General features: G+C 54.2%; 1 protein-coding gene across 3 annotated transcripts in view; it reads left to right on the forward strand.

Annotated features, from left to right (window-relative positions):
• The first annotated feature begins 5,175 nt into the window (after positions 1–5,175).
• The window catches only part of ALPK3 (alpha kinase 3), a 44,145-nt gene continuing 24,320 nt past the window's right edge, over positions 5,176–25,000 (forward strand). Inside the window, exons 1-4 of one of the 3 annotated variants that reach the window (XM_044230880.1) lie at positions 5,176–5,333; positions 10,390–10,428; positions 13,832–13,953; positions 24,311–24,428. In XM_044230880.1, coding sequence (XP_044086815.1) covers positions 5,191–5,333; positions 10,390–10,428; positions 13,832–13,953; positions 24,311–24,428 — 422 coding nt within the window. In that variant the 5' untranslated portion in view covers positions 5,176–5,190. Of the gene's footprint in view, positions 5,334–10,389; positions 10,429–12,987; positions 13,724–13,831; positions 13,954–24,310; positions 24,429–25,000 lie in introns of those variants that run through there. The other 2 variants (XM_044230879.1, XM_044230878.1) reach the window with 2 other exon arrangements.

Consider the following 25,000-nt stretch of genomic DNA (forward strand, 5'->3'; position numbering starts at 1 on the left):
GAAGCTGATGTTGCTTCATAAGGTGGGTCTCCCTGACCTCTGACCTCAGTTCCTACGCCTTCACTTGTGGAAGAGGCTACCTCAGTGTACGTCTACACAGGTACGAGAAGCAAAATAAGATCTTGAGTCTGTCAACCAGAAGGGCATGGACCATATCCGTACTGTGCCCGGAAGAGCTCACAAGTGCCACGTGATGTTCACAGTACAGCAGCTTAAGGCGGGCACTGGCAAGGGGGACATGTTCCCAAGGGGAGCGTCCGGCCTGGTGTAGGGCTCTCCAGGCCATTCCACCCAAGGACCTACTGCAGGAACCTGATAATTCATCAGGAAAAGAGGTGTGTTCCCTGATCAGTGTTTTCACAGCTTTCCAGGGCTTTTCTATCAAAAAGACCTCCACTCCAGACTTCCTCTGTGTGGCCTCGGAGGGCACAACAGAATAAGACTCAATAAAAGGAAAAAAGGAAAAGCCTCCTGAAAACGAAATGGGCTGCCTGGAGGAGGACTATTCCCAACGAGAGGTGGAGGGCATACCACGCATTGACGCATTGACCAAGTCCCCTTCCTGCCAGCCCCGAGTGGTCCCGCTGACCCCCACCCCCGCTTCCTCCCTTCCACATGTTCTTGCACTCGGACCTCTCCCTGCTCCAGGCCAGGGAGCCAGCCCTGACCCCCAGGAGCTCCACTGTAACACTCAGGGCCTGGCTTTTGGCCACTCTTGTTGGGCGGGCCTGGCTCTGACCTCTCCTTCAGCTCATTGGGCTGCTTCTGTCTTGTTCAGGAGGTCAAAGTTTGCCCTTTATAACCTAATTCTGGTAACTCATTACTGCTTGATAATGTGACTGGTTCCCTCTGAGCTCTTCTGAGAGCAGAGGTAGTGAGGGAAGGAAAAGAAGGGGTAAATATGTCAGGGAAAAGCAAGCAGTCATCCTCCTAGGTCATGAGGAAGGAGGCTGGGCGGGGGAGGGCAGGGAGAGCTTACAGTAGGTGTTCGAGAACCTTCTAAAGAACAATGTGCGTTTTGAGGCAGAGGTTAGTAGGACTCAGAGATGCCAGCTGGCCTGCCCTCCTTCAAAGTGGAAGTTCTTATCCGACGGTCTCACGTTCCCCTATATTTTGAAGGAACTGTTGGCCACTGCAAGTCAGGAGAGCAAAGGGGACGTTGGAATCTTGTTTGGAGCCGTTGCTCTAGGGAAAGAAAAAGGTCAACCTGGGGAACTGGGAAAGGATTGCCAAGCTGCCCGAGACCAGATTGAGGTTAGAAACCAGTTAGCCAGCCTTGTCGCTAGAAGCCACAGCCAGATTCCAGGTTAGGGACTGACAAGGCAAATTTAGTAGAAGGTCAGGGGCCCAGGGAGATGAGACCTCTGAGAAGAGTACAGTTGTCGTCAGAGTCATTGTCCTCCCTACACTGTGCCCGTGTCCAGACAGGGATGGGGGAGCGGTGGGTAAAGGAGCCAAGGAGAAACTCACGAGAGGGCAAGTTAGGGGTCTGGAGTTGCCTTAAAGCAGACGGCTGGCCGAGTAGGGGGAAAGATAACAAAATGGCATTTTAGAGGTGGAGAAATTCCTCTGCTGAGGTTCAAGTGATGTGCATTTGATTGGGTTGCTAAAGGGAAGTGGGGGTGAAGGTCTTCGAGAGGCTGAGGTCAGCGGACCTGCTGCCAGTGCGTTGGCTGAGTTACTAGAAAGACAGGGCTGATGGCAGGGGCCCAGAGCCTGGTACACAGTGGCGCTCACTGTGCAGTGGCCTGAACTCAGTAAGTTCAGGGGGAGGACGGTGAGGCACGTGGAATGGTGTCCTGGCAGCTCGTAAATGTTGGGTGACGTCTGCTTCAAAGGAGCGCGGAAGGGGAAGACCTGGAACGAAGCTGGAACAGGGGGCGTGTTGGCGTGTTGGCCCTCACGTAGAGCGTGATAAGAGGGGCTCAGTTGGGGGGGGCAGGTGTCCCAGGAGCCACAGCCGTGCCTAGACAGGGACCAGCTTCCCCAGCCGAGCGACACATGTTAATGAACAGTAGCCTAAGACTTTCCTACCACAAGCGCCCAATTACTGCAGGGTGCTGGGAAGTTCAGAACAACCAGGAGAGGGGGTCCTGGCACCAGTAAGAAGTTCCTACAATGCTTCATCAGTACGCGTATCTGATAGCAAACCGTGGATGATGGTTATTGCCAAATACAGAATAGCATGAGCTTCTCCCTCTCTCCCAGCAGCTTGCACGAACTTCTCTCCGAGGTTGTCTTTCTTTCAGGCTGGAGAGGTGCAGATTATCACCTTCATTTCTCTACCCTCAGCACCTGGCATATTGCCCCGCACGGAGTCGTTAGCAATTATTTAATAAATATGTGCTGAAGGAACAGCCGTGACCTACAGGGTCGTAAAGGGAATGCCTCATTCCTCTTTCCAAAGGAGAAAGCTAAAACTTGGGGACGGGGAGCCATCTGCCCAAGGTCACACCTGGTGGGGAGGAGAATTAGAACCCAAGTGTCTAGACTCCCAGCCCAGGATTTGACAGCCCTCAACACGTCCTCCGTCTCCTGCTAGACTGAAAGCTTAGAGAGGAAAGAGATTGTGCCTTTCTGACCTCTCCATCCCTGAGTGCCTTGGCACCCCTTACTCAGCTCTGCCCCTCCTGAAAGTCTGCTCCTGAAGTCAGCACCACGGGAAGCTGGAAGGATGGATCGTACACTAGCGGACCGGAGCAGAAACTACAAAGGCTTAGACAAGAAGGAAAGGGAGTGGGAGATTAGGAAGATGAGCTTTAACTAAAAAAAGGTACAAGTTTGCACTCGGGATTAAAAAAAGACTTTACAACCAGAAGTAGGGAAGACTTAGGTGAACAGTAGTTCGTGCTGAGCTCGCACAGGCTCGAAATCGATGAAATGATTTGGCTGCGAAAACACTGTTGCTAGCGAGCGGGGCCCAAACCCAGGGAGGTGTTGATTCATTTGTAGGCCGCTGTGGGGTGACCTCTGTGTGGGTCACTTTTTGAAAAGGAAATTCATCAATTAGAGGGTCACTTGGGTGATTAGTGATACCAAATCTGCGGTCATAGGGAGAGGTGGCCTCAAAGGGAGGTCTAGCTTCCTGGTGAAGCAGAAAAAACCTTCTGGATCCAGCCTAAATTCTCCATTTCCCCACCTCCTTCACATTTGAACAACATGCCCACCGGCTCTTCTGTATCGCCATGCCTTTGCCCACTCTGTTTCCCTCCATCTGGAATCTTCTGTCTGTCCTCTCCCCCCCTGCCCCAGCGGTCTGCTTGGTGAGCTCCTATGTAATTTTCAAAATCCTTCTCAAGTTTACTGCCTTGTGAACTGTCCAAACCCAAACCCCGAGCAACCCACTCTTCTCTCTATCCGTTCATGCTCCCTTACATCCAGTTCTAAAACTACACATTTCATCTTCGCTGCGTTTCATTTATATGCCTGTTTTCCCGGTTGGACGAAAGTTTCTTGAAAGCACAGATCCCGTGACCCCTACCTGTAGCACACTGCCCTAGCACGGTTCAGGGGTGTTCATTCAGCTTAAATGCACCAAAACTTCAAGCTTGCTTTCAAGGATTTGGATGTGGATGACCGAGACGCTTTAACACATGCACCTCCAGAAAGCCAACAACAAGGGGAAATGAAGGCGTGTGGTCAGGAGACGGATTTGGGCTCCCTGGGAGAAACTGTCTTCTTACTGGTCAAGACTCCCAACAGAAGCCTGATTTGAAGCAGCTTGAGCAAAGAGAACTTTTTTGGTACACAGATTTGACGAACTGGTCAGACTGCCGACCTGCAAGAAGGTCAGGGATAAAGCCAGATTTCAGGAACATCTGCGGAGATGGACCCGAAGCCATCAGGACTCTGAGCCCCCTGCTTTTGCTCCTCTTGTGGTCGGCTTCCTTCTTCCTCCCTGCAGACCGGCCTCCTCCACCAGGCAGGAAGCACGGCTGCTCAGAGCTGAGACCTCATAGCTCACCGCTTCCCAGCACAGAGAGGCCACTTTTCTCCCCCCGGTTCCAGTTAAAAAACTTGGTGAAGGACTCCCACTGGCACAGCTTGGGGGTGATGCTTACCTCTGTGGTCAGGGAGCCCGGTACCACGATGAGCCTGGCGTGAGTCAGCTGCCAGCCAACAGAGGCCAGGGATGGGGTCGTGTAGGAGTGAGGCGGTTGCGGGTGGGACCACACTGGGAGAGGGAGGAAAGAGCCATTTCCAAAACAAGGGGGAATGTACATGTGTGCAGCTGCTGGGACAGAAGGGTGGTACTCCTTTGCTCTAACTTCCTAATGACCATAGCCACCCAGCTCCACGCACTTTCTGGATGCTTCCAAGGATAACGGAGAAAAAAAGAATGGATAAATATTGGTCACCCCCAATATTCAGAACCAGGATCAGGCAGTGCTTACATTCTTACTCTTGGAAATCGTTGCATGGTTGAATAGTTTTCTGAGCATTAGGACTCTGCCATTTCCCACCAAGGTGCCCAGAAATGGAGGCTGTGTGGAGTAGGAGGTCCGATTATTCTAGAAGTGTTTTCTGAGCCCTTCATCTATGCTAGATAATGGAAAGGGAACCCAAGACGCATCCAGAGCGGCTCCGTGGAGATGTGTGGGCTCGTCTAAGCCGTGGACCAACAGTCACTGGCAAGGCGAGGGTCAGCGGAGGCCGCCACCAGGAAGCAGGGGCCCGGTCGCCGGCTCCCTCGGCGCCCACTGCGTGGAGTCCAGGCTCCAGGCGGCTGGATGTCCCCGGGCCTTCGCCCGACCGTCTCCACCAGCTCTCGGGGCTTCTGCACCTTCCGCTACGCGAAGGCCGCGGGGCCCGCGCTTCCCCAGCGGCGAAGGGGCCCCGGGAGCCGGGGAAGGAAGCTTGGCAGGAAGCCCGGGTCCTGGGGCCTGGAATTTGGGGCACAGCGGGAGGCCTCCCCAGGCTCTGGCCCGGATGCCCGGGGCGGGGAGGGGGAGGCTCCGGGGCGCGTCGGGCCAGCGCTGCGGGGTCCCCGCCTCGGGCAAGGCCCGGAGCCCCCTTCCCCCCCACCCCACCCCGCGCCTCTGGAGGCCGCGCTCCTCGGCCGGGCCGGGGGAGGGACAGCAGCAGGTGACAACGGCCGGGCCGCGGGGCTATAAATAGGGGCGCGCGTCAGCCGCGGGCGGGAGCAGCGGCCGGCAGGGCAGGGGCCTGGGGAGCGCGGCCGGCGGCGGGATGGGGTCGCGCAGGGTCCCCGGGCGCGGCTGGGGCTCGGGCGGGCGGTCCGGGGCGGGGGGCGACGGCGAGGACGACGGGCCGGTGTGGATCCCCAGCCCCGCCAGCCGCAGCTACCTGCTCAGCGTGCGGCCCGAGACCAGGTGCGTGGCGCGCCCCCCGGGGCGGGCTGGGGGCGGCGGGCGGAGGCCGAGGCGACGCCCTTCTCCCGGGGAGGCGGGGAGGGGGGGGGCTGCGCCCTGAGGCGGTGGCCGGAGTGCGGTGGCCCTCTGGGCCGTCAAGGCTCGTCCTGACCCCTCGGGGCCTTCGGGGCCTCGGGCCTCTGGCAAGGGGGGCTCGAGAGCGGAGACGGGCGGGACTCTGGGGGCGATTTCACAAGGGCCCCCCAGGCCTGCCTTACCCCTACCTGGCTTCCGTCCCCCCTCGTCCCCTCGGCCCCCTCACCCCATACTCAGCTACTCCCTGGCCTCGGATTCCACAGTGAGCGATAAGGAAAGGCAGTGGTGAAATTCCTCCCTGGCTGGAAGGGAGGCGGGGAGCATTCACAGGGTAGGGGCCCAGTGGGGGGGGGGGTTTAAGGAGGAGCATGAGGTGTGGGGTGGGAGGGGAGGACCACCCTGCGTGAGGGCCACTTAGCTGGGGGGGGGGTGCCGCGGTGGGGTTCACCGGGAAGAAATAAGTTCTTATTTCTGGGCAAATAAGATGTTCCTCGGAGCCCAGGGCTGGGTCTTCCGCCAGGATCTTTGTGGGGGCTGGGCAGGTACAGGGGTGGGTCGAGGTGCTGCTTGGCCACGTCTGGAGAATCAGAGCTTGTGGTTCCAAGGGAGCCAAGCACCCTGCCGGTTTGCGGGAGTGGGATGCCAAGGGAGGGGTCCAGCTCATGAGCCCTGTCTGTACACTCCGCCAAGAATTAGGGGTGGGGTTTCTTTGTTTCAGGAGCTAGACAACCCACAGATAGAAAGACACACAGTCAACAGAGAGGCCTACAGGCACTCAGAGGCACCCAGACACCCAGGGACACGTGCCCTGCCACGGAGATGGACATTTCCTGCCCGCCTCCGGGCAGCTCAGTTTCCCTCCAACACTGGAGCCCTTTTTCCGAAGGGAATTGTGATGCTTGGCTGTTGGGACAGGGGTTGTGTCCCAGCCCCAGAGCTTGGCTTGTTGTAGCTGATGCAGAAAACAGCTACTCATCTGAGAAGCTGTCTGGGGACCCTTGTCCTCCGCTCCTAAAACAGCACAAAAACAGACATCAAGGACATTCAGGAAAAGTCCCAGGCACTTCCTCGTGAATTGGCTGAGTTCTGTTGACCTTGGAGTTGGAAAAGTTCAAATGTAACCGGAACCGGTTTCTGCATAAAACTCGTCAAATGGTGTCACATGTCTGGGGCAGGGCTGAGGGCTGGTGTTAGTGACTGAGTCAGACTGGATGAGGCCCCTGGCTGCCAGGAAAGAATGCCCCTTCCTCCGAACCCTTGGCTGTATGGAAAAACTGGAGTGAACCTCGGGCATTTGTTCCGATCTGTGGTGAACCTGAGTGCCTTGTGGGAGCCTCACACTTGTCTCACACTTGTCACAGCACTCGACTCGGCCACTGGGCTTTGCCTCCAGCGTCTGGCCTTTGTCAACACCAGGAGAACACACAGAAGAGAGGCAGTGATGGGGGGGGTGGCTTGAAAACCAGGCAGAACAGGGAAGGCAGTGGATCTGGACTGGCAGAGAGGACAGCTGCCTCACTGAGCGGACATATGGTAGATGATTTTTAATTGCCTACCTGATGAGCACAAGGCAGTGTCCCAGCCTGAGCACTGCAGGCAGGATGGAAGTGGCTGGTCCAAGTCCCCTTGCACCTAAATATGAAAGCTCTTCAAAGGACAGTCTTTTAAATCAGGCGTTTGGAGGAGGCTGGGCTGGGGCAGTGGGAGAGAGGGCTCTGTTTTGCCCCAGCTGGCTGGCTCCGGACCCCCACAGGTCCTCAGGGACAAGGAAGTCCAGATTTATCTCACCTCTGGAAAAGCCTCTGGCCAAAGAGGGGAGAATGGGACTGTGAATGTCTGTGTTGGGGTGGGGGGAGCGATTCCTAGTTCAAGGCCTGACCCTCACGTTAGAGCGGGCAACCCTGCAGTCTTCTGTCCCTCGCAATGGCCTGACTGCCTTTGGGGATGGGAAGAGGGCCCAAGAGGTGAAGGAGAAAGAGGGTCCCTTGAGGACTTGGCCAGCTGTCCTTGGCTGCAGCCCCCAGATGAACCCCGACTGTCCCAGAGTCCTGATGGAGAGGCAAGTTCTTCTCCACGCACTCTTGGCTCCAACATTTTCTGGGTCTATGTCCAGATCCACTGCCTTCCCTGTTCTGCCTGGAGCTCACGAGGCATCATTCTCAGGGGCCTAGTGAGGATGGGCTGCCTCTGGGAGCTGATGGACAGCTGGGCTGGGGCCTGGGCCACCAGAAGCCTTGGCCCAGGTCTAGAACCTGGCTCTCTGTGCCTATCTTCCCTTGCTTTACCCCACGGCCCTGAGGTGGTTTCCAGACTGTAGTCAGCTCAAGGGTATTTCCAGTGCCCACTGGGGTCAGAGGTCCACCATGCAGGTAGTTCCTGTATCCCTGTAGGTCCAGCTTCATAGGACATCTGCCCTCTAGTACCTCATCCCTCTAGGAAGGTGGGGCATGGGGGACTACAGCAGGGTAAGGAGCTATATTCAGGTGGAGAGACACTCAGAAGTTTCAGAAATCCCTACCCCCTCATTTCTTGGATAGCCTGGCCCACGTGGGCTCAGAGGAGCCCTAGAACCTATATATGTTCACTACAGACAGCTTTGGAAGACTTCTTCTGTTCTACTTGGGTCAGGCAAGAGGGCTCAGCCTGAGTCGTCAGGCTAGGACTTTCCAAGAGCCTTTTATGTCCCAGAATATGTAAAAGCCAGGATGAATGGGAGACCCTGGTTTCCATAGCCAGTCCTGGCTCCCTCCAGGCTCACGTTCTTGCTTTACCAAGAGAGCCTTCCTTCCTGGGTCCTGCATCGCCATTCTATACAATGAAGGTGGCATTAAGAACTCATTAGGACTTTTTGCACCAATGTTTGATGCCCTCAGATTCTGACCCCTTCGCGGTCAGTAAAAGGAGACGTTCCTGTTTGGGTGAAGCCCCGAGCCTAGCTTTGGCCCCGTCGACAGGGCATATGCACAGCTCCCACCCGCTGAAGATAAGGTGCCCCCGTGGCGCAGGACCCCTCCTGACCCGGCTAACAGCGGAAGGGCGAGGCCTAGAGAAAGGAGGACGGGACAGAGTGGCAGGAGCAGCTCCAGAGAGAGCCAGGGCGGGGTCTCTGTCCCGGCGCAGGGTCTTATCTGCTTGCAGGTGGCACCTTTCATTTTCCTCTTGGAATTAGAGAGCTGATTCTCTCCCTCTCCTTCCCAGGGAAGAAATCCAGACCCAACAGAGGAGAAATCTCTCAATTACGAGGAGAAAGGCAAAGGAAGTTCATGGTCAGGAAAGGATGGAGTTGGCCAGTGTCTTGGAACCATGGGAGGTTCTGCCCACGCAGCCTCCAGAGGATTTTTAAAGCTCTGAGCAAAGGCAGCTGCGCCCTTGCTCTTCTCATCTTCTCTGGAGCAGCGGCTCCCTCTGGGGGGCAGCACCCTTCCTGTTTGAAAGATGCTCGTGCATACCCTGTCTCTTCCTTCTTTCTCTTTCTCTCTCTCTCTCCCTTCCACAAAAGCAGCTGTTGAATGCCTGCTGTCTGCTGAGCACTGTGCTGGGAGCAGGAAAGCTACAAAGAGAGCTCGGTCTGGAAGGCGGGCAGACAGGGTTTAGCTGAGCAGACGGAAGGAGGGAGGGCTTTCCAAGCAGGGAGAATGGAAGTATGGGCTCAGAGGTCAGCAGTGGACATGTCCATGGCAGTTAGGGACAGGTCTGGTTCCCGTGGAACATGGGTGTTAGGAAGTAGAGAACCATAGCGGTCATGGGGGTGTGAGCCGATCGGGGAGGACCTTAACTGTCCAAGGAGTTGAGACTCAACAGGGGGGATTGTCACATCTTTTTCAGGGAAGTGGTGTGATATGGGAGATGAAGGAGAAGGGGGCCGAGGTGGTCCTCAGAAATGGAGCTATGGGGGGGTCTAGACCAGGACACGGCAGGAGTAGCGAGAAAGGGAGAAAGAAGGCCAAGCATTGTTGACCAGCAGCTGCACTTGGAAACTGGAGGAGAGGGAGGAGTCCAACGGCAGATTTACAGTTGGGAGTTTGGGAGGATTCTGGAGGTGGCCGCAAACCCAGGAGCCCTGCAGGGGAAGCCGTGTTTTGGGGCAGAGGAGCAGTTCTGGGTTTGGGTTATAAAGGGACAGACTGTCAGTGGAACATGCTGTAGTTGGAGACCTAGGGACAGCTGAAGGGGGCCATTGTGGAGGGAATGGCCCCAAGGTCTCCCAAAGGGCCGTGGGACCGTGGCCCTAGACTCTCCCAGAGGTGATCATATTAGGAAAGATGGAAGGAGAGGCAAGGCAAGTGTCCCTGTGTGGGTCCTCTGCCCCCAGTGGCCAACGTACCCCCCGGCCAGTGTCCACTTTGAGCTGCCCCAGGGTAGAAGGGCTGATCAGGGCCTGTGGGCATCATCATGGGCCGTGTGCTGGTCTGACGGAGCTGGGTGCCTCCTGGTTCCCGCTGAATTAACTGCTTTGTCTTTCTCCTCTTCTTTTCTCTTCCAGCTGGTTTGCCTTGTGTGGCCCCTTTAACCATACTTTAACCTATTAATGGGTGTTCTTCCAAGCCACCTGTCTCCTTCTAGGAATGGGGACTCTTCTCCCCACAAAGGCCGAGGGTTGAAGCAGGAGCTGTCCCCCAAGGCTGGTGGGCTGCGGGGTGCGGAAGCATGCCAGGCAGCCCTGAGCCCCTCTCTGGGGGCCAGTGACCCAAGTGCCTGGCACGCATTTTTCTCAAAGCGCAGCCCCAAGGGGCCTCCTTCCTGCCTAACCATCCCTCTGGACTCGGCTGCATTTAATGAGCTCTTGGTTTCAGATACACTGGTGTCTGGGGGTGGGGCCGCTCGCTAACCAGAGCAGGCCAACTAAGACAGCTGGTCCCTTTTAATAGAAAGGCCTCTGGGCCCCAGATGGTGGCCAATTAATACTCCGCAGAATGTTGTTGGTGTCGCCTCCTTTCCTTGCTTTTTTGGCCTAATGATTCCATTTGCTGTTTTCGCTTAGCTTATCAAGCAACCGGTTCTGTCACCCCAGCTCTGGAAGGTAAACGCACATTGCATTACATTTCTCGGACTGCTTCTTTTTCTTGGGTCTTGGTGTTGAAGGGCCTCTGGGAGACAGCCTGTGCACTCTCGGGGGAGGCTGCATGGGGCGAGGGGAGGGCGGAGGGCGGCGGGCGGGGAGTGTGAGAGGGCACTCTTGTGAGCACGGAAGGGTCCCCCGGGGGCCGGAGCTGATGCCTGCATGGGCCACGGAAAGGCATCTGGGGACCCAGAAATAGGCAAGGCTTCCGGAGGTGCCTGCTGCTATGTCTCTGTGCCGCCGGGAGAGGCACCACGGGCCCGGACAGCGAGCCACCAGGCATGGGACCCACTTCCCAATCCGAGGCCCCCCCCCGTGCTTGTCAGGCCACGTCTAGGTTGCACACCTTATTGCCGATCTTCTGACCATGGTTCCTGCCTTAAATGGTTTCCTCCTGAGTCCCTTAAGTTCGTCTTCCACCTCTTTCTCTTATTCCTCTCCTTTGGCTCTGTCCACCCCGGCAGGACCGTGCACTCTTTGAGGGCAGGGAATACCGTGTGAGCGTATGACCGCTTTTGCTTGTTCCCAGAACCCGCTGCAGAAGTAGGGCAGGACGCAAGTGGGCCCACAGTCGGGTCACCCACAGAATGCCTGTCCTCTCCTCCCGAGCTGGGGACAGCTTTTTACCACTGGCTGAGCTGACTTTCATAAAGTGGGAACATTTCCTGGCTCTCCCACCAGCTGGGCCTCATCCCAGACTGTGGTAGATTTGGGGAGAGGTGCCTACACTTTCTGTACACAGAGAAATATTCCTGCAGAGCCAGATGGTCCCCAACTAGCTAATAATGTCTACAGACACGCTTAGGACCTACCATGCATGTATCCTCTGCTGCAGGAGAGCCTTGCAGAACCGTTGTTCTTGGGTTGGTTCAGGGTCTCGGTGGATGGAAGAGAGGGCATCACAGCCAAACTCTAAGGGGAGTGCTAAGTGCTAAAAGAGAAAGGACCTTAGAAGTTAAAGCAAGGTAAAGAAGCAAATGTAAAGGCAGTATTAGGTTCCTCCGAACACCACAAAAGCCAGTGATGCTGGTGTTCCTTAGAAACACACGATTAGACTGTGATCTCCTTATGAAGTCACAGAGTTGGAAAGGCTTGGAGGTGTCAGGGTGGGACCAGGCCGTTGCCAGATGTGTAGACTTCTGGCTCTCCAGGACCCTGGAAGCAGCGCATCCAGAGTCCGGCAGAGTGGTCCGGAGGAAGGGGACAGAAAGGAGGTGACATTCAGTGGACAGCTTATGCAGGGACTCCCCCGTCTCCTTGAATGCACCCCACACTTACCTCCCAGAGGGCTTTCGGCTAGCCATGCCTTTGAACAGTTAACGTGTGATTTTTCCACGCAAACATTTTCTATAATGTAGCTTAGAGCCTAGTGTGGGAAGTTTGAGAAGATGAGTGTTCTTTCCTGTTCAAAATCAGTACGGACACAGAATAACTACTTGCTGCTGAATATTTAGCACGAGCGCTGCCTCCGCAAATTTCCTCGAAGCAGACTTTCCCTGCTTTCTCACGGTAGCCCATTTCCGGTAGCTTATTTCCTTAGACTCGTCCAAGCAGCTCCATCCCTTGAGGCTAAGCTGGTATTCGATCCAGGCTCATGTTTGTGAGCAAGATAGGATTCAGGTTCTGGAGGGGGGACAGAATGAGGGATGTTCTGAATTAGCTGCGACATCACGGAAGTCCAATTCCTTTGGGCACAGCAGTTTCCTCGGGCAGCTGTTGGTTAGGACTTGGTATGTCCCGAAGTCAGAAATTTGTCTTAGTGTAAGAGCAGCAAGAAACGTCTTCAGATGTTCTGTTCCTGAATGTCCGGGATCTGAATTCCTGAATGGGTTAGAGGAGAAGGAAAAGTTGCGTATGAGAGGGGAGCTCTAGGTAAGGGCGTCCCAGGGAGGGTCCTAGAAGCTGGACTTCGGGCCCAGGCCAAGCCTTCAGGGCTGTGAAGAGTTAGGGTCCCCCTTCTGGGTAGTGTTTGTCGGGGAGGGCGCCTGTCAACTCCCTGGAGGCCCAGGCATCTGCATTCCTGTGGAGACCCCGTGGCCGGAGTCCTTGTTGGTCCAGCAGTCTCACTGCTTCCAGATGCGTTTCCTGGGCTAGAACTTTTCTCCTCCATCTCAAGTCCAGAACGACAGCCACAGAAAAGAGGAGTTGAGTGTGGAGGCTTCTCCCCACAAAGCACAGGGTCATAGCCCCTTGGTGCAGCGCTCCCACAGACCCCGCTGCCCCTGGTGGAAGGGGCTCGAGCCGACACGCCTTGCCTGGGTGACCACCCCTCCTCCGAGGCACAGAGAAAGGCAGACCCTCCTGCTTCCGGTCACTTCTCCCCTCACCGTCCTCACTGCTGCTCACCATGGGCTGTCTGAGTTGGGGGCGCGGGGAGGGCTGGGCACGGCTTGGGCACCAGATGACCTGGCTGTGTGGTTAACGCTTCACGCCTAGGGACGCACTGTGTCTCTGCTGGCCCGTGAGAGGGTTTGGCATGGTGGTTTGCCTCCCACGCCTGGGAAGGAGGGGACCTGATGGGGTCAGCAGTGTCGGTGAGTCTGCGCGGGACTCCCATGAGCCTGCAAATGCCCTTGAATTCGGGGAGGCGGACCGTCACAATGGAACTCAAAGTCCTGGCTTTTGCGGGGGCGGGTCTCTTGTATTTGGCAGTCCCGCTGGCTGGTCTCGGAGCTGGAAGCCATGTATCCACGCGAGCATGTGGCGTCCAGAGAGGGTCCAAGAGCAGACTCTCTTTCCTGACGCCCCAATGAATGAGAGCCTACCCTTGGATCTGCACCCCGGGCATTGGCTGGCTTATTCGTTGTTTATTATGATCTACGCTCATACATGCGGGGACATTTCTTCTGAGCCCAAACATTTGGAGAGGCCCCGGAGCTGTGTCTCCTTGAGGGTTGACTGGCTTTCCCTCTTTGGCATGGATGGAAGCCCTGCTGTGCTGGGGTCTTCATCTCCGAGGCTGGGCCTGTCCGAATGTGTGCCACCCCCATGCACGAGCTTTCCTGGAGATAAACGGTAGAGGGTAAAGCAAGGCCCTCCGACAAGGATGGGAAGGGGACGCCAGGGCTGGTGGTTCAGCATGCTTAGGAGCCTGGCCCATGGTCAGAAGCCTGCCTATTGGAATGGGTCTGGATCAGGATTCCATCCAGCCCCTCGGTTCCATCCCTGCCACCCGCCTGGCCAGGACATCTGGCTCCCTTGAAGAAAGACTTGCTCAGGTACTGGAGCCGTGGCCACGGGATGATGGATGGATATGGTAAGATCGAAGTTGCTTTGGACAACACCAGTCTGAACTGGGCGATACCAGATATCTTGGTGTGGTGTGGGGAGAAGACCACTCTGAAAAGTTCTTTGCCTCTCCTAGGAGCACCTTCTGCTCCATCATTGCTCAGCTAACAGAGGAGACCCAGCCGCTATTCGAGACCACGCTCAAGTCCCGGGCTGTGTCCCAGGACAGTGACGCCAAGTTCACCTGCATCGTCACAGGTAATGAAGCCCTCTGTATGATGCACACCAGGGTCACTGCACACAGAAGGGTCCCGGGGAGGCTGTGGGTCCAGGCACAGAAGGGGTTGGCTCTTTGCACAAAACTAGGCAAGTTCATATTCGTTTCCTTAGCTTTCTCTCCAGCTGAATCTCCCTGAGTGGGCTGGGGTCCCTTTCTCCTCCCATTCTGGAGCCACATACACGCCCCACGCTTCTTCAGAACCTATCTTCGGTCAAGGTTCTTAACCCTTGGGCAGACATAGACAACGAATGAATCTTAGTTGCAAGGGAAGAAGCTCTCCAGCTGAAAAAGGTTTCTGAGGTCATTTTACCAAATATCCCCGTTTTAGAGTTGAGGGTGTTGAGGCTTGGGCGTGTCAAGCCTGAGAGACAGTGATGTCTAGTGCTTCTGGCTGCAGATCACCTGGCTGGAAGGCGCATCCGTCCCCTTTCCAGCTATGTGATACAGAAGAGGTTGCAGAACCTTGCACGGCGTTGCAGTGCTTCATCTGTAAAGTGGGGATGATAATAGTAGGAACCGTATAGGATTATTGTGAGACCGATTGCATCAAACCTGCAAAGCATTTGGAATAGTGCCTGGTGTACAGTGAGTACCATGTAAGTGCTAGAGATGAAGACTACTATTACTCGCTTTTCCCTGAGCTCCACGGCCGGATTTGGCGGTACCGGAGGCAGAGTGATGGTCCTTGGGAAGGGAGGAGTGTGGGGTGGGTGTACCGGAAAGCTGGCCCTGAGTATGGCCTCCCCTCCAGACCTCCCGTCACACCAGCCTGACCTGTCTGTGGGCCTGCAGGTCTGCCCCTCCCAGCCGTGCAGCCGTCAGACCAAGGGGCCCAGGTTAAGCGTCCCTCTGAGAGCCCCCCAGCTTCCTCAGTAAATCAAAGGCATTGGTGGTTTCCAGGTGTTACACGCCCTGATTCTGGGGGACCTGTCTGCCCCAGTCATCTAACAGCTTCTCTGGGACTGGGTTCCCCCAGGTAGTTCTCACCCTGACCCAGAAGCCTCTGAGCTCCAGGCAGAGAACCCCGTCTGTTCCAGGGGACTCAGACCTCTGCCAATATCCCTTACATTTGCGCGGCATGACCCGTCTTGCAACATTCATCTGTTTCCATTGTCACTGGATTCTTACAAAACCCGGTGAAGTAAGTGCTATTGTTAGTCCAGGTTTACGGAGAACCCAAAATAGGTTAGGTGACTTGCCAAAGTCTGCGAAGTTGATGAGGAGGAAATGCTAGTTCTGCTCTCTGTAGCATTTGGGGCTGCTTGCTTACGCCCGCTTTGTGACTGTGGCGCTAAAGGTTTTCTGGACAAACCTGGCTCTTTCACAGATTTATGCTTTTACGTCTAATATTTTCCCTATATTGAAAGTCCTTAATTCTTCTTTTTAAAGGAAATTAATTTTTATGTAATCAAATGCATACATGCACATAACGCGCATCTTTAAATGACGCTAGCAGGCGTGTATCAAAGGACAGCGTTCACTCCTCCTACCAGTTTGTCTTTGGAAGCAACCGTTTTCCCCTTTTAGCTATTAGTGTATACATTTCCACAATGCTGAGTAATCATGTGACTGTTGCTAACTTTTGAGACTTTGGGTTTTCATGCTAGCCGATCTTCCTGTTACAGTGGATAGGGAATGAGCTCTGTCTTCATTTTCTCTGTTTCTCCTCACTTATCTTCTCAATATAGTTATGTCATAATTTTTGCTTAAATCAATATCTACTGTTTACCTTATTTCTAGGCACTATTATTCATAACTCAAGATTGTACTATACTACGATTACCTTTCTTTCTTCTGTTTTTACTTGTTAGTATTTCTTTAACTTTTCATTTAATTACTTTGTTTTGTTGCTATCTACTGCTAGATTTTCTTATCCCATTCAGTAGCCTCTTAACTATAGTTTCCTACAAGGTCACTGTCATCAGTATTGTCAGCTGCTTTCCTTGGAGACCTGTCTCTTGGAGATCTCTGTTCTTCTGTTTCAACTGGTGGCCTTTTAGACCCACACACACAGTTGTTTTTTGTTTGTTTGTTTAAGATTTTACTTATTTATTTGACACACACAGAGAGATCACAAGTAGGCAGAAAGGCAGGCAGGGAGAGAGAAGGAAGCAGACTCCCCGCTGAACAGAGAACCTGATGTGGGGCTCCATCCCGGGACCCTGAGATCATGACCTGAGCCGAAGGCAGAGGCTTAACCCACTGAGCCACCCAGGCACACCAAGACACACGGCTGTTATCCTAGGTTTTCTCTTTGTCTTTCTCCTGGGTTTGATTCAGTTTCCTGGATCTCATAGGTTCCTTTTTTCCTGGTTTTTTCTCTGGCTTTACTGAACTACCTCCTTCAATAGTGTCATCCCGTAAGAAGACATCCTACCAGAGAGGCGTGGTGATGACACACTTGCCACCTATCTCTCCTTCGAGCCTTTCCGCTCCAGTGTGACTCAGTTGCTTTCTGCACTTGATGCACACTTGGCACCCTGGGGTCTCCCTTAACCATCGTCCCATATGTCCCCTTTACCTCTCTCCTGTGACAAATTTCCCAGTTTTTATAGTCCACATTTTTCTTTTTCTTGATTTACTTTCTTGTTTTGGTAGCTTCTTAGAGTATGTGGGAAGTAAATGTTAGACAACTCTTGAATGAAAAAAAAATTTTTTAAATTTTTTATTTTACTCTTGATGGGGAGTTTGGCTAGGTCTGGAATTATAGAATTCTAAGTTGAAAATAGTTGTCCTTGCGCATTTTGAAGACGTTGTTGCATTGTCTTCTTTCTCCCAACATTAGTGTTCAGAGCCGGAAGATGGTTTAACTCCTCATTCTTGACAGGGGACTGGTTTTGTTTGTCTGTCGTTTCCTCTCCGGAAGCTTGTAAGAAGGTTCTGATGTTTCATAAGGATGTAACTTGATATGGGTGTCTTTTCAACCTGGGGCGTGCTTGGACTCTTTCAATCTAGTAACTGATGGCCTCTAGGTCTGGGACATTTGAGATCGTTTTGATGTTGGCTTGTCCCTCCTGTTTTCTCTTGCTCCTTCCTTCTGGAACTCTCGTTACATGGATATCTGCTCCCCTGGACTCATTCTCTCCTTTTCTTTTCCTTTCTTCCCCTTTTACCTATATGTCTTTTTGCTCTCTTTCTGGGAGATTTCCTCAGCGTTCTCTTTCTACTCTTCCACTGGGCTTTTAATTTCTAAGAACTTCTTAATTTTTTTCTCCTGTGGCATCCTGTTCTTCATGAATGTACCATCTCCTCTTAGCTCTCTGACACCAGTAATGAGAGTTTTCTAAAAGTTTCCTTCTCCCTGCATAGGTTGAGTTCCTTCCAATTAGCTTTTTTTTTTTTTTTTAATTTGTTTTCATCCTTAGTCTTCTATGTATAGGCTGTCTTCAGACACCAAGCGATCCTTAGCTGTCAGATAACGGTTAAGAGTGGAGACCAAAAATCTGGTTGTTGGTTCTGAGGAAGCAGGAGGGTCCTGAAAACCTGGGGCTTCCTTGTAGGGAGATCTGGCAGCCACTGTGGGAACTAAGAAAGCAAGTTTCTTTAACCCCTTCATCTTGGGCTAGCTAGCATCCCTAGTGAATACTCTTCCCCTATCTTGCCTGGGGGGCGGGTAAAGATTTTCCAGGAGCTTGCGGATTGTAGGGTTAGGTGGGCTCTCATCAGAGAGCATTTATTTTATGCATACAATGACTACATTTTCATTTCCCACAGAGTATCCATGCTCTCAGCTGTGCTGGCTTACCCTCGGGGTAAACTTCTACCTTTCCAGATAATCATCCTCACCTTTGGCCATGGGGGTGGGAAGAAGTAGTTACCTAGGGGTATGGAGGGGGTGAGGGGATCCAGAGATCTGATGGTTTTTCATGCACCTTATAACCTCTCCTCCTTTCCCTTTCCCCCAAGTGATTGCTTGCAGTTATGCCTTTCGGGGGCTTTTCCAGTGCTCAAAGGGTAGCTCTCCGTTCCCCCACTGCTACGTTAGGGTTCAGCTGTCCAGGCTCTGTAGAGCCTGTGTCCACTGTCCATCTGCTTTCCGACTTCCAGACTGTGGTTCTTCCTGTTGCTTGCCTCATCTGTTCTCCTCTTCCCTGTGGTTTTAGGTCTTTTAATTTAAAAAAATCTTGTTAGAGTACTCACAGTGGAGAGAGTGAGAACAGGTGATATGCTCATTCTGTCTTTTTACCTTGAAGCCTACTCCTTTGCTGGAAAATTCCTTCTCATCTTTCAAAGCCCAGACTACATGGCTTATCCTCTAGGACATCATCCATCTCTAGCACCGCCACGGAAATCTCTTGCTGTATCTGTTTCTCTGCTCCTCCAGGAAAACTGTGAGGTCTGCGAGGATAGAGTGCAAACCAGGCACACGCTGCCTTTCTGGAAAAAGCACAAAGAAGGCGCTCAGTACCTGTTGGCCGAATGCCTGTTCCTCTCGGTCGCAGCTGCTGCTGGGGACCTGGGCCGCCTGAGAGGGGCAGGCATCGGGGACGGGTCTCCCTTCTCTCCCTCTTCCTTTCTACCCTTCGCAGCCATGGACTCTGAGAGGGATGTTGGAGAAGCCAGACAGGAGTCTGATTTCCAGAATCTTGGGGCATTCTATTCAATACCCCCCATTGTCATTATGAAGCTTGGCCCTGTTTTAAGCCCAACCCAAAGGAGCAAACCTTTATCCCCTCAGTTGAGGTAACATCCATGTCTCATGATGGCCAACAAAGGCCACAGTCCTCTTTCTGCGCAGGAGCACCCGCCATGCCTAGGTCTCTAGCACTCCTATCGGGGGCTATAAGATTTCCAGAGCTCTAGGTATTGCTAACATTCATACCTTAGTCCCCTGTTGTCCCTAACTTCCTCCTCCCCACTCCTTGCCCCCCACACATAAAAAAAAAAATCTCAGGTCACTTGAGTTTTATGCAGTACATTAAGGAGGAGGTCTCTGGGATCGCCATAGTCCACCATCAATAAGCCTTTTCCAGTTAGCAAGGCGAGAATGTAGACTGGATGAGGAAGGACGGGGGAGGGGGAAGCAGGATCCAGAAAAAGCAGAGAACAAAGGAGACAGGAGCGGAGTCTCCTGATCCGGAGGAGTAGATGGAAGATCGGTCTGTGGCTGAGACCGGCCTCCACGGGAGACGCACGTGGTGATCCCAGCTCGTGTCCGTGGAGAGAAAATGACCACCTGTGTCTGTCTTCCTCCGTACCCTGCCGGTAGCATTCCTTCCTTAAACTGGACTGTGATGAGTCAGCCCCATCAGCAGGTGATGCTTTCTGGGGGGGGTCAGCCTAGACTGCATGAGGGAGAGGAGTCTGTGCCCCTTCTCCTGCTGGCTGAGCTCTGAAAGAAGTCCTTGTGGTCTTGGAGAAGGATTATACAACCCAGAGTCTCTCCCCTCTTGGGGGGCGATGGTAGACCTTGACTCTGCATTCTGGCTATCTCCCCCAGGGGCTCCCTTGGTCAGAAAGCTACTTTGATGTTGCCCATCTTTGTCCAGCATCGTGACCCAACCCCCCACTCTCCTCAACTCTGTGGATTCTGTGTTGGTGTATGTGCCTGTAGGTGTGCATAGACATTGAGGCAGGAGGCGGAAGCAGCCAGACACTGGACAGTGACTGAGCCTTTAGACAGAACCAATTTCCAGAGAAACACCTTTCTTAGAGAAATGAGTCTAATACAATGAATGCTGGGAATACAAACCTACATATTGGTCCCAGAATCCTCACCAGAAAGAGCATCAGTAAAGGGAAAAGGAAGCCAGGTGCCTTGTGACTCTGGCTGTCACTTTACTTCCAAGAGCCCTGTCTGTCTTTTGTGTGAAACACAGATCAAAACCCCTGACTTGCCTGTTTTGTAGAAAAGAGGGATTTGAATTTGGTTCTTCCGCCCGTCATTAGCTGGATGACCTTAGGCAGAAGTGTTCGTTTCATGGGCCTTAAATTCCTCTTCTTCATTTTTTTATTTTTAAGATCTTATTTATTTGTTTGACAGAGAGAGAGAGAGAAAGCTCTAGCAGGGGGAGCATCAGAGGGAGGGGGAGAAGCAGGCTGAGCAGGGAGCGCAACACGGGGCTCGATCCCAGGACCCTGGGATCATGGCCTGAGGCAAAGGCAGATGCTTAACCGACTGAGCCACCCAGGGGCCCTGAATGCCTCTTCTTAAATTGGGGATTAATAACAGTATATCCCTTGTAGGATTTTTGTGATGATTACATAATACAAGAAAAATGTTCAGCTCGGTACCTGGCCCCTAGTGAGTCCTTAGTAAGGGTGAAGAATCCTCAGGATTGTGAGGAGGGCCAGACTGTTGGAAGGCTCTTTGAGAACTCCAACATGGGTTTCATCATTAATGATCTCTACCACCTGAGCTTCTCAAACTGGGGTTGGTGAGGACAACACTGCGAGTCTCCAGGTTGGGTTCGAGACTTAGGCCTGTCGCCTGTGAAGCAGAGGTCTCGGGGGGGAAAAGGGGAGGGGGAATAGGGAAAAAACCCAGGCTGTGGGACCGCTGCGGGCTCTCTTGGCCAGAGCCGAACGTGTGTGCGTGCCCACTTGTGGACACACATGCATGGGCCGGAGTGTGTATGCAGCTGCGGGGGAAGGACCGTTCCTGGTTTTTTGTGTGTTTTAGAATATAGTTCATATCATCCATGGCCCAAGGAAATGTTTTCTGTCCAGATCGAAGTGTTTCTAAAAACCCACTACTGCCGCGGAGCCCCCAGCTGCCAGGTTGGCCGCCATTTTGTGAAGAGGCATCAGAGGACATCACGGGGGCTGAGAACTCAGCCTTGGGCTGGTGGGGTCTGTTCCGTATCTCCTTCCCTGTCCCAGCTTGATGGACTCAGATGCCCTGGAGGTTAAGGCCCTACTGGGCAGATCATGAGGCTGGAGGCTCTGAGCCCGGCCCTTGGAGGGATGAGGTCATCACACAGGATGGAGAGGACACCTGTGCTGGCCTTGGCCCCGCGCGGTGATGTAACCAGGGGCTTTAGCTCACAGTGGAAACATGGGGCTCGCTTTACAGTCAGGGCTGCCCAGAGTTTGTTCCTGGCCGACTCTAGCGCAGCCTCCCCTCCTGTGCTCCCTGCTCCTGGACAAGGTCCCCCGGCATGCCCTTTGCCTCCCACCGCCACACGCTACTGCTCCGGTTCCTGTGTAAGGCGTGCCGGCCCCATCTGTCTCCTGCTTGTTTGCACTCTCACTCCTTCCCTCACTCCTTTCCTCCCTCATCCGTCAGCGTTTTGTAAGTGGCCACTCTGGGCCAGGCCCTGACTTAGGTGCCGGGGACACAGCAGCAGGGAAGACAGAATTCCTGCGCACGTGGGACGTGCGTCTGGAAGAGATAGACAGGGACACGGGTCACCACAGGGGCATGACTCCTGCCCTGAAGGGGAGGGGCAGACGCCGAACTTTACGTTCTCTGAAATTCCGCCCCCCCTTCACGGCCAGTTCCAGTGCGGCTCACACCACGAAGCCTTTGCCATATCCCAGCCACAGGTGTTTGGTCCCCTCTCGGCACCCAGAGCACTTAGTGTATTTGTCTATAAATATTTAATGAGCGTTGGTTCCAGACCAGGCACTATTCTAGGAACCGGGGACACAGCGGTGACTAACACAGATAAGTCACGAACCGCTGTTCCCCTGGGGGTTGGCGAGGGTGTCCGCCACCTAACAAAGTCCTCTGTGTGTAACACGTCAACTGGCAATGGGTTCTACACACTGAACATAGCGAGAGGGGCAGAGGCGCCGGGGGGCGAGGCTTCTGGGAGGGAGAGAAGGCCCCTCTGAGAAGGTAATGTGAGGACAGAAAGTGAGGGAATAGGGGCCCCTGGGTGGCTCAGTCTGTTAAGTGGCTGCCTTCGGCTCGGGTCATGATCCCAGAGTGCTGGGATCAAGCCCTGCGTCGGGCTCTCTGTTCAACGGGGAGTCTCCTCCCTTTGCCTGCTGCTCTGCCTACTTGTACTCTCTGTCAAATAAATATTAAAAATTTTTTTAATTAAAAAACAAAAAAAGAAAGTGAGGGAATAGAGGTGGGTGGCTTGCACCGTGTGTTAGAGGTGAGCCAGTCAGACCCTGTAGCTAGGGTTGGGGGGTGGGTAGCAGCGAGCAAGGCCCAGAGTGGAAGACTAGTGGGAAATGAGGCAGTGGGGTGGGGGGCACCGATCAGGAGAACCTGCGCTGAATGGGAGCTCCCGGGTGTTTGGAGCAGAGCAGTGCCGCGACCTGACTTGACTTGCAGAGGCTCACTCTGGCTGCTGTGTAGACGGGGACTGAACAGAAGCAAGAGCGGGAGCAGCGAGATCAGTGGGGGTAATACGGAGACTGACATGTGAGACGGGGCAGGGGACTGCTCGGTGGTGGGGAGTGGCGAGAAGGGACCAGGTGGTGGATATATTCTGAAGGAAGGGCCCGTAGGATTGTCTGATGGCATGGGCGTGAGAAAAAGAAAGGAATAAAGGAATACCTCCAGATTGGGGGCCCAAATCAACTTAGAAGGATAAAGTCACTGGGTACCGAGCTATGTCACAACTGTCCTGGAGGGAGGCGCGAGGAGCTGGGCCCGGGGCATGGTAAGTTCCAGACCTATCAGATCTCGCAGGCGTGGTGTCAGACACATGGTCAGAATCAGGAACCAGGAGTTCAGGGGGGAGGCCTGGGCTGGACGTGAGGGAGTGAATGTGGAAGAGACGAGCACACAGATCTTTAAAGCCCACCGGTCAGCCTCAGACCTCAGGTTAGATGGAGAGAGAGCAGGAAGCGATTCTGGGGCCCGAGCCCTGGGGCACCTCCCGCTCACAGGCTCCGGTGGTGAGGGGGACGGATGAAGGAAATTAGAAAGAGTGGCCCATGAGGCAGGGAGAGCGCTCCAAGGAGTGAGAAGGTCCCAGGGAGTGGGCATCGACGCCGACTGATTGAACAGATGAGGCATGAGAATTGCCAGGAAACTTGGTGACGTGCGAGTCAGGAGTGACCTCCGCGGACAGCATTCTGGTGCTGTGTGCGCACAAAAGCCTGATGGGACGGGAGGGAGGAAGACAGAGTGCAGAGAACGTTCTTGTAAAACTCATGCACCAGGCTTGTGTGCCAGGGGTGGTGATGTCACAGAGGGAAACGGTTTGCGGATGCAGGCGAGAGTAGGAAAAATTGTTGGAGAGATGTCCTTGGCGAGGCAAGAGGAGATGGGGTCCAGTGAGGACAGCTTTGGAGAGGCGTGTGCGCCGTGGATCCATCCACGCGGGAAGGCGGAGCGGGTGTGCCCTGACTAAGGTTTCCTACTGTGCCGTGGGTTCCCCAAGAGCAGACTCCCTGCTGGCCAGGCTTCCGTAGGTGTAATAACCCTCTCAGGGCTCAGCACGTGCCTAATATGTATATTGGAGGGAAGGCGAGCTAGGGGTCTTTGAATTCAGATCGACAGTGCAAATCATTTGGGAGTCGGCTAGAAGCAGAGTTCACTGGTAAGGCTGGGGGCTTCTTGTGGGACTGATAGGCAGGAAGTCCTCGGCGCCCAGGCAGGGAACGGAGCCAGTCTATGGAAGGATGTTGGGAGCATCTGTCTGTCTCCTATCTTGTATTCTGCCCTCCATATCCCCTTCATACTTGTTTTTCACCGCAGGCCAGTCCGCGTGGAGGACTCGGCCGCACCCCTCTGAAGTTCTAGTTCCAGGCCCAAGGCTAGACTGCCTCTAGGTCCTGATTGCTGAAACCTAGGTCAAATAACCAGACTCCGTGAGCTCATAGGGTGTCCATTCCTGGACCCACCAGGTGTGTGGGGATGGAGGCAGGACAGGTGACTCTAACAGTTGGAAGTGCTCCTTGTGGCCAGAGCTGGACGTCCCCAGAGAGAAGGGGCCACAGCAGTGAATGAGTGGGTAGGGAAATGTGGATGGATGATGGATGGATGGATGTATGGATGGATGGATGTTCTGGTGTGTCAGCAAATGAGGCCAGCATTCCAGCAACCTAGGACAAAAGAAGGAGGGCTCTTGGTGTTGGGGTACGGGGGGAGACCTTTGAGGATACAGCCGTTACCACAGTTGAGAATGTAGGTCAGGACACTGAAGGAAGGGGGCTTGTTACTACCAGCCGAGGTTCTCTGGAAACGTCTTGCTTCTCTGCTAGGAAGTTTCTCCTCCATATTTGCCTTCCAGCTGCTGAAGGGGAACAGTTTTCAGCCTTGACATGGGCTAGCTTCTAAGAATAGGCAGAGCCAAATGATAGCCCTTTTCTTCCTGCGAGTGGGGCAGGTAGTCTGGGGAAGCCATTCTCTCCTGTGGCATCCTGTTCTCTCCTCCCACTGTTTTGCAACTGGTCTTCCTGCAACCCAGTCCCCCGTTTCCTTCTTAGGATACCCAGAGCCGGAGGTGACCTGGTACAAGGATGACATAGAGCTGGATCGCTACTGTGGTTTGCCGAAGTACGAGATCACTCACCAGGGCAACCGCCACACGCTTCACATTTACAGGTGGGGGCACGCGACCTGTCCCGCGCTCTCTGCGCTCCTGGGGGCCTGTGGCCCCATCAGAGATGGGCTTGGCTGCGCGCTGATGTCCAGGCGGGATCTAGGGGTGCAGGGCGGGTTTCTGCTGCTGAGTTGAACTTGCTGGCGAGCTGCCTGCCTGCCAGGGTCTGGGATCTCCAAAGGCCGGGGTGGGAGGACTTCTGACAGCCGGAGATTGAAGCGCAAGCAGAGGAGGTCCCAACCCCCAGAAACATTTTCCATGAGGTCAGCCACCAGAAAAAGGCTCCCGTGTTGTCCTTACTTCACAAGGGGCTGTGTGGGTCACCTGATTCTGCAGGGAGGGCTTCTGGGCCTCACGTCTAATCCCTTCTGGAACAGCATGACCTGGGCCAGCTCCCTCCCTGTGGCCAGCCTCAGTTTCCCCAACTGCAGTGGGGAGCGCTGTGGCGTCGGAGGTGGGGTGGGGTGCTCAGGGCGGGACTTTGGTGGGGGCGGCATGCTTAGCTCTGGGAGACGCGGGCCGCGGGTGGCGGGGTGGGCCTCGCACCTGGCAGGAGGGGAGAGTGGGCATCTCG

Source organism: Neovison vison, chromosome 13 (genome assembly GCF_020171115.1).
Source record: "Neovison vison isolate M4711 chromosome 13, ASM_NN_V1, whole genome shotgun sequence".
Lineage (NCBI taxonomy): Eukaryota > Metazoa > Chordata > Mammalia > Carnivora > Mustelidae > Neogale > Neogale vison.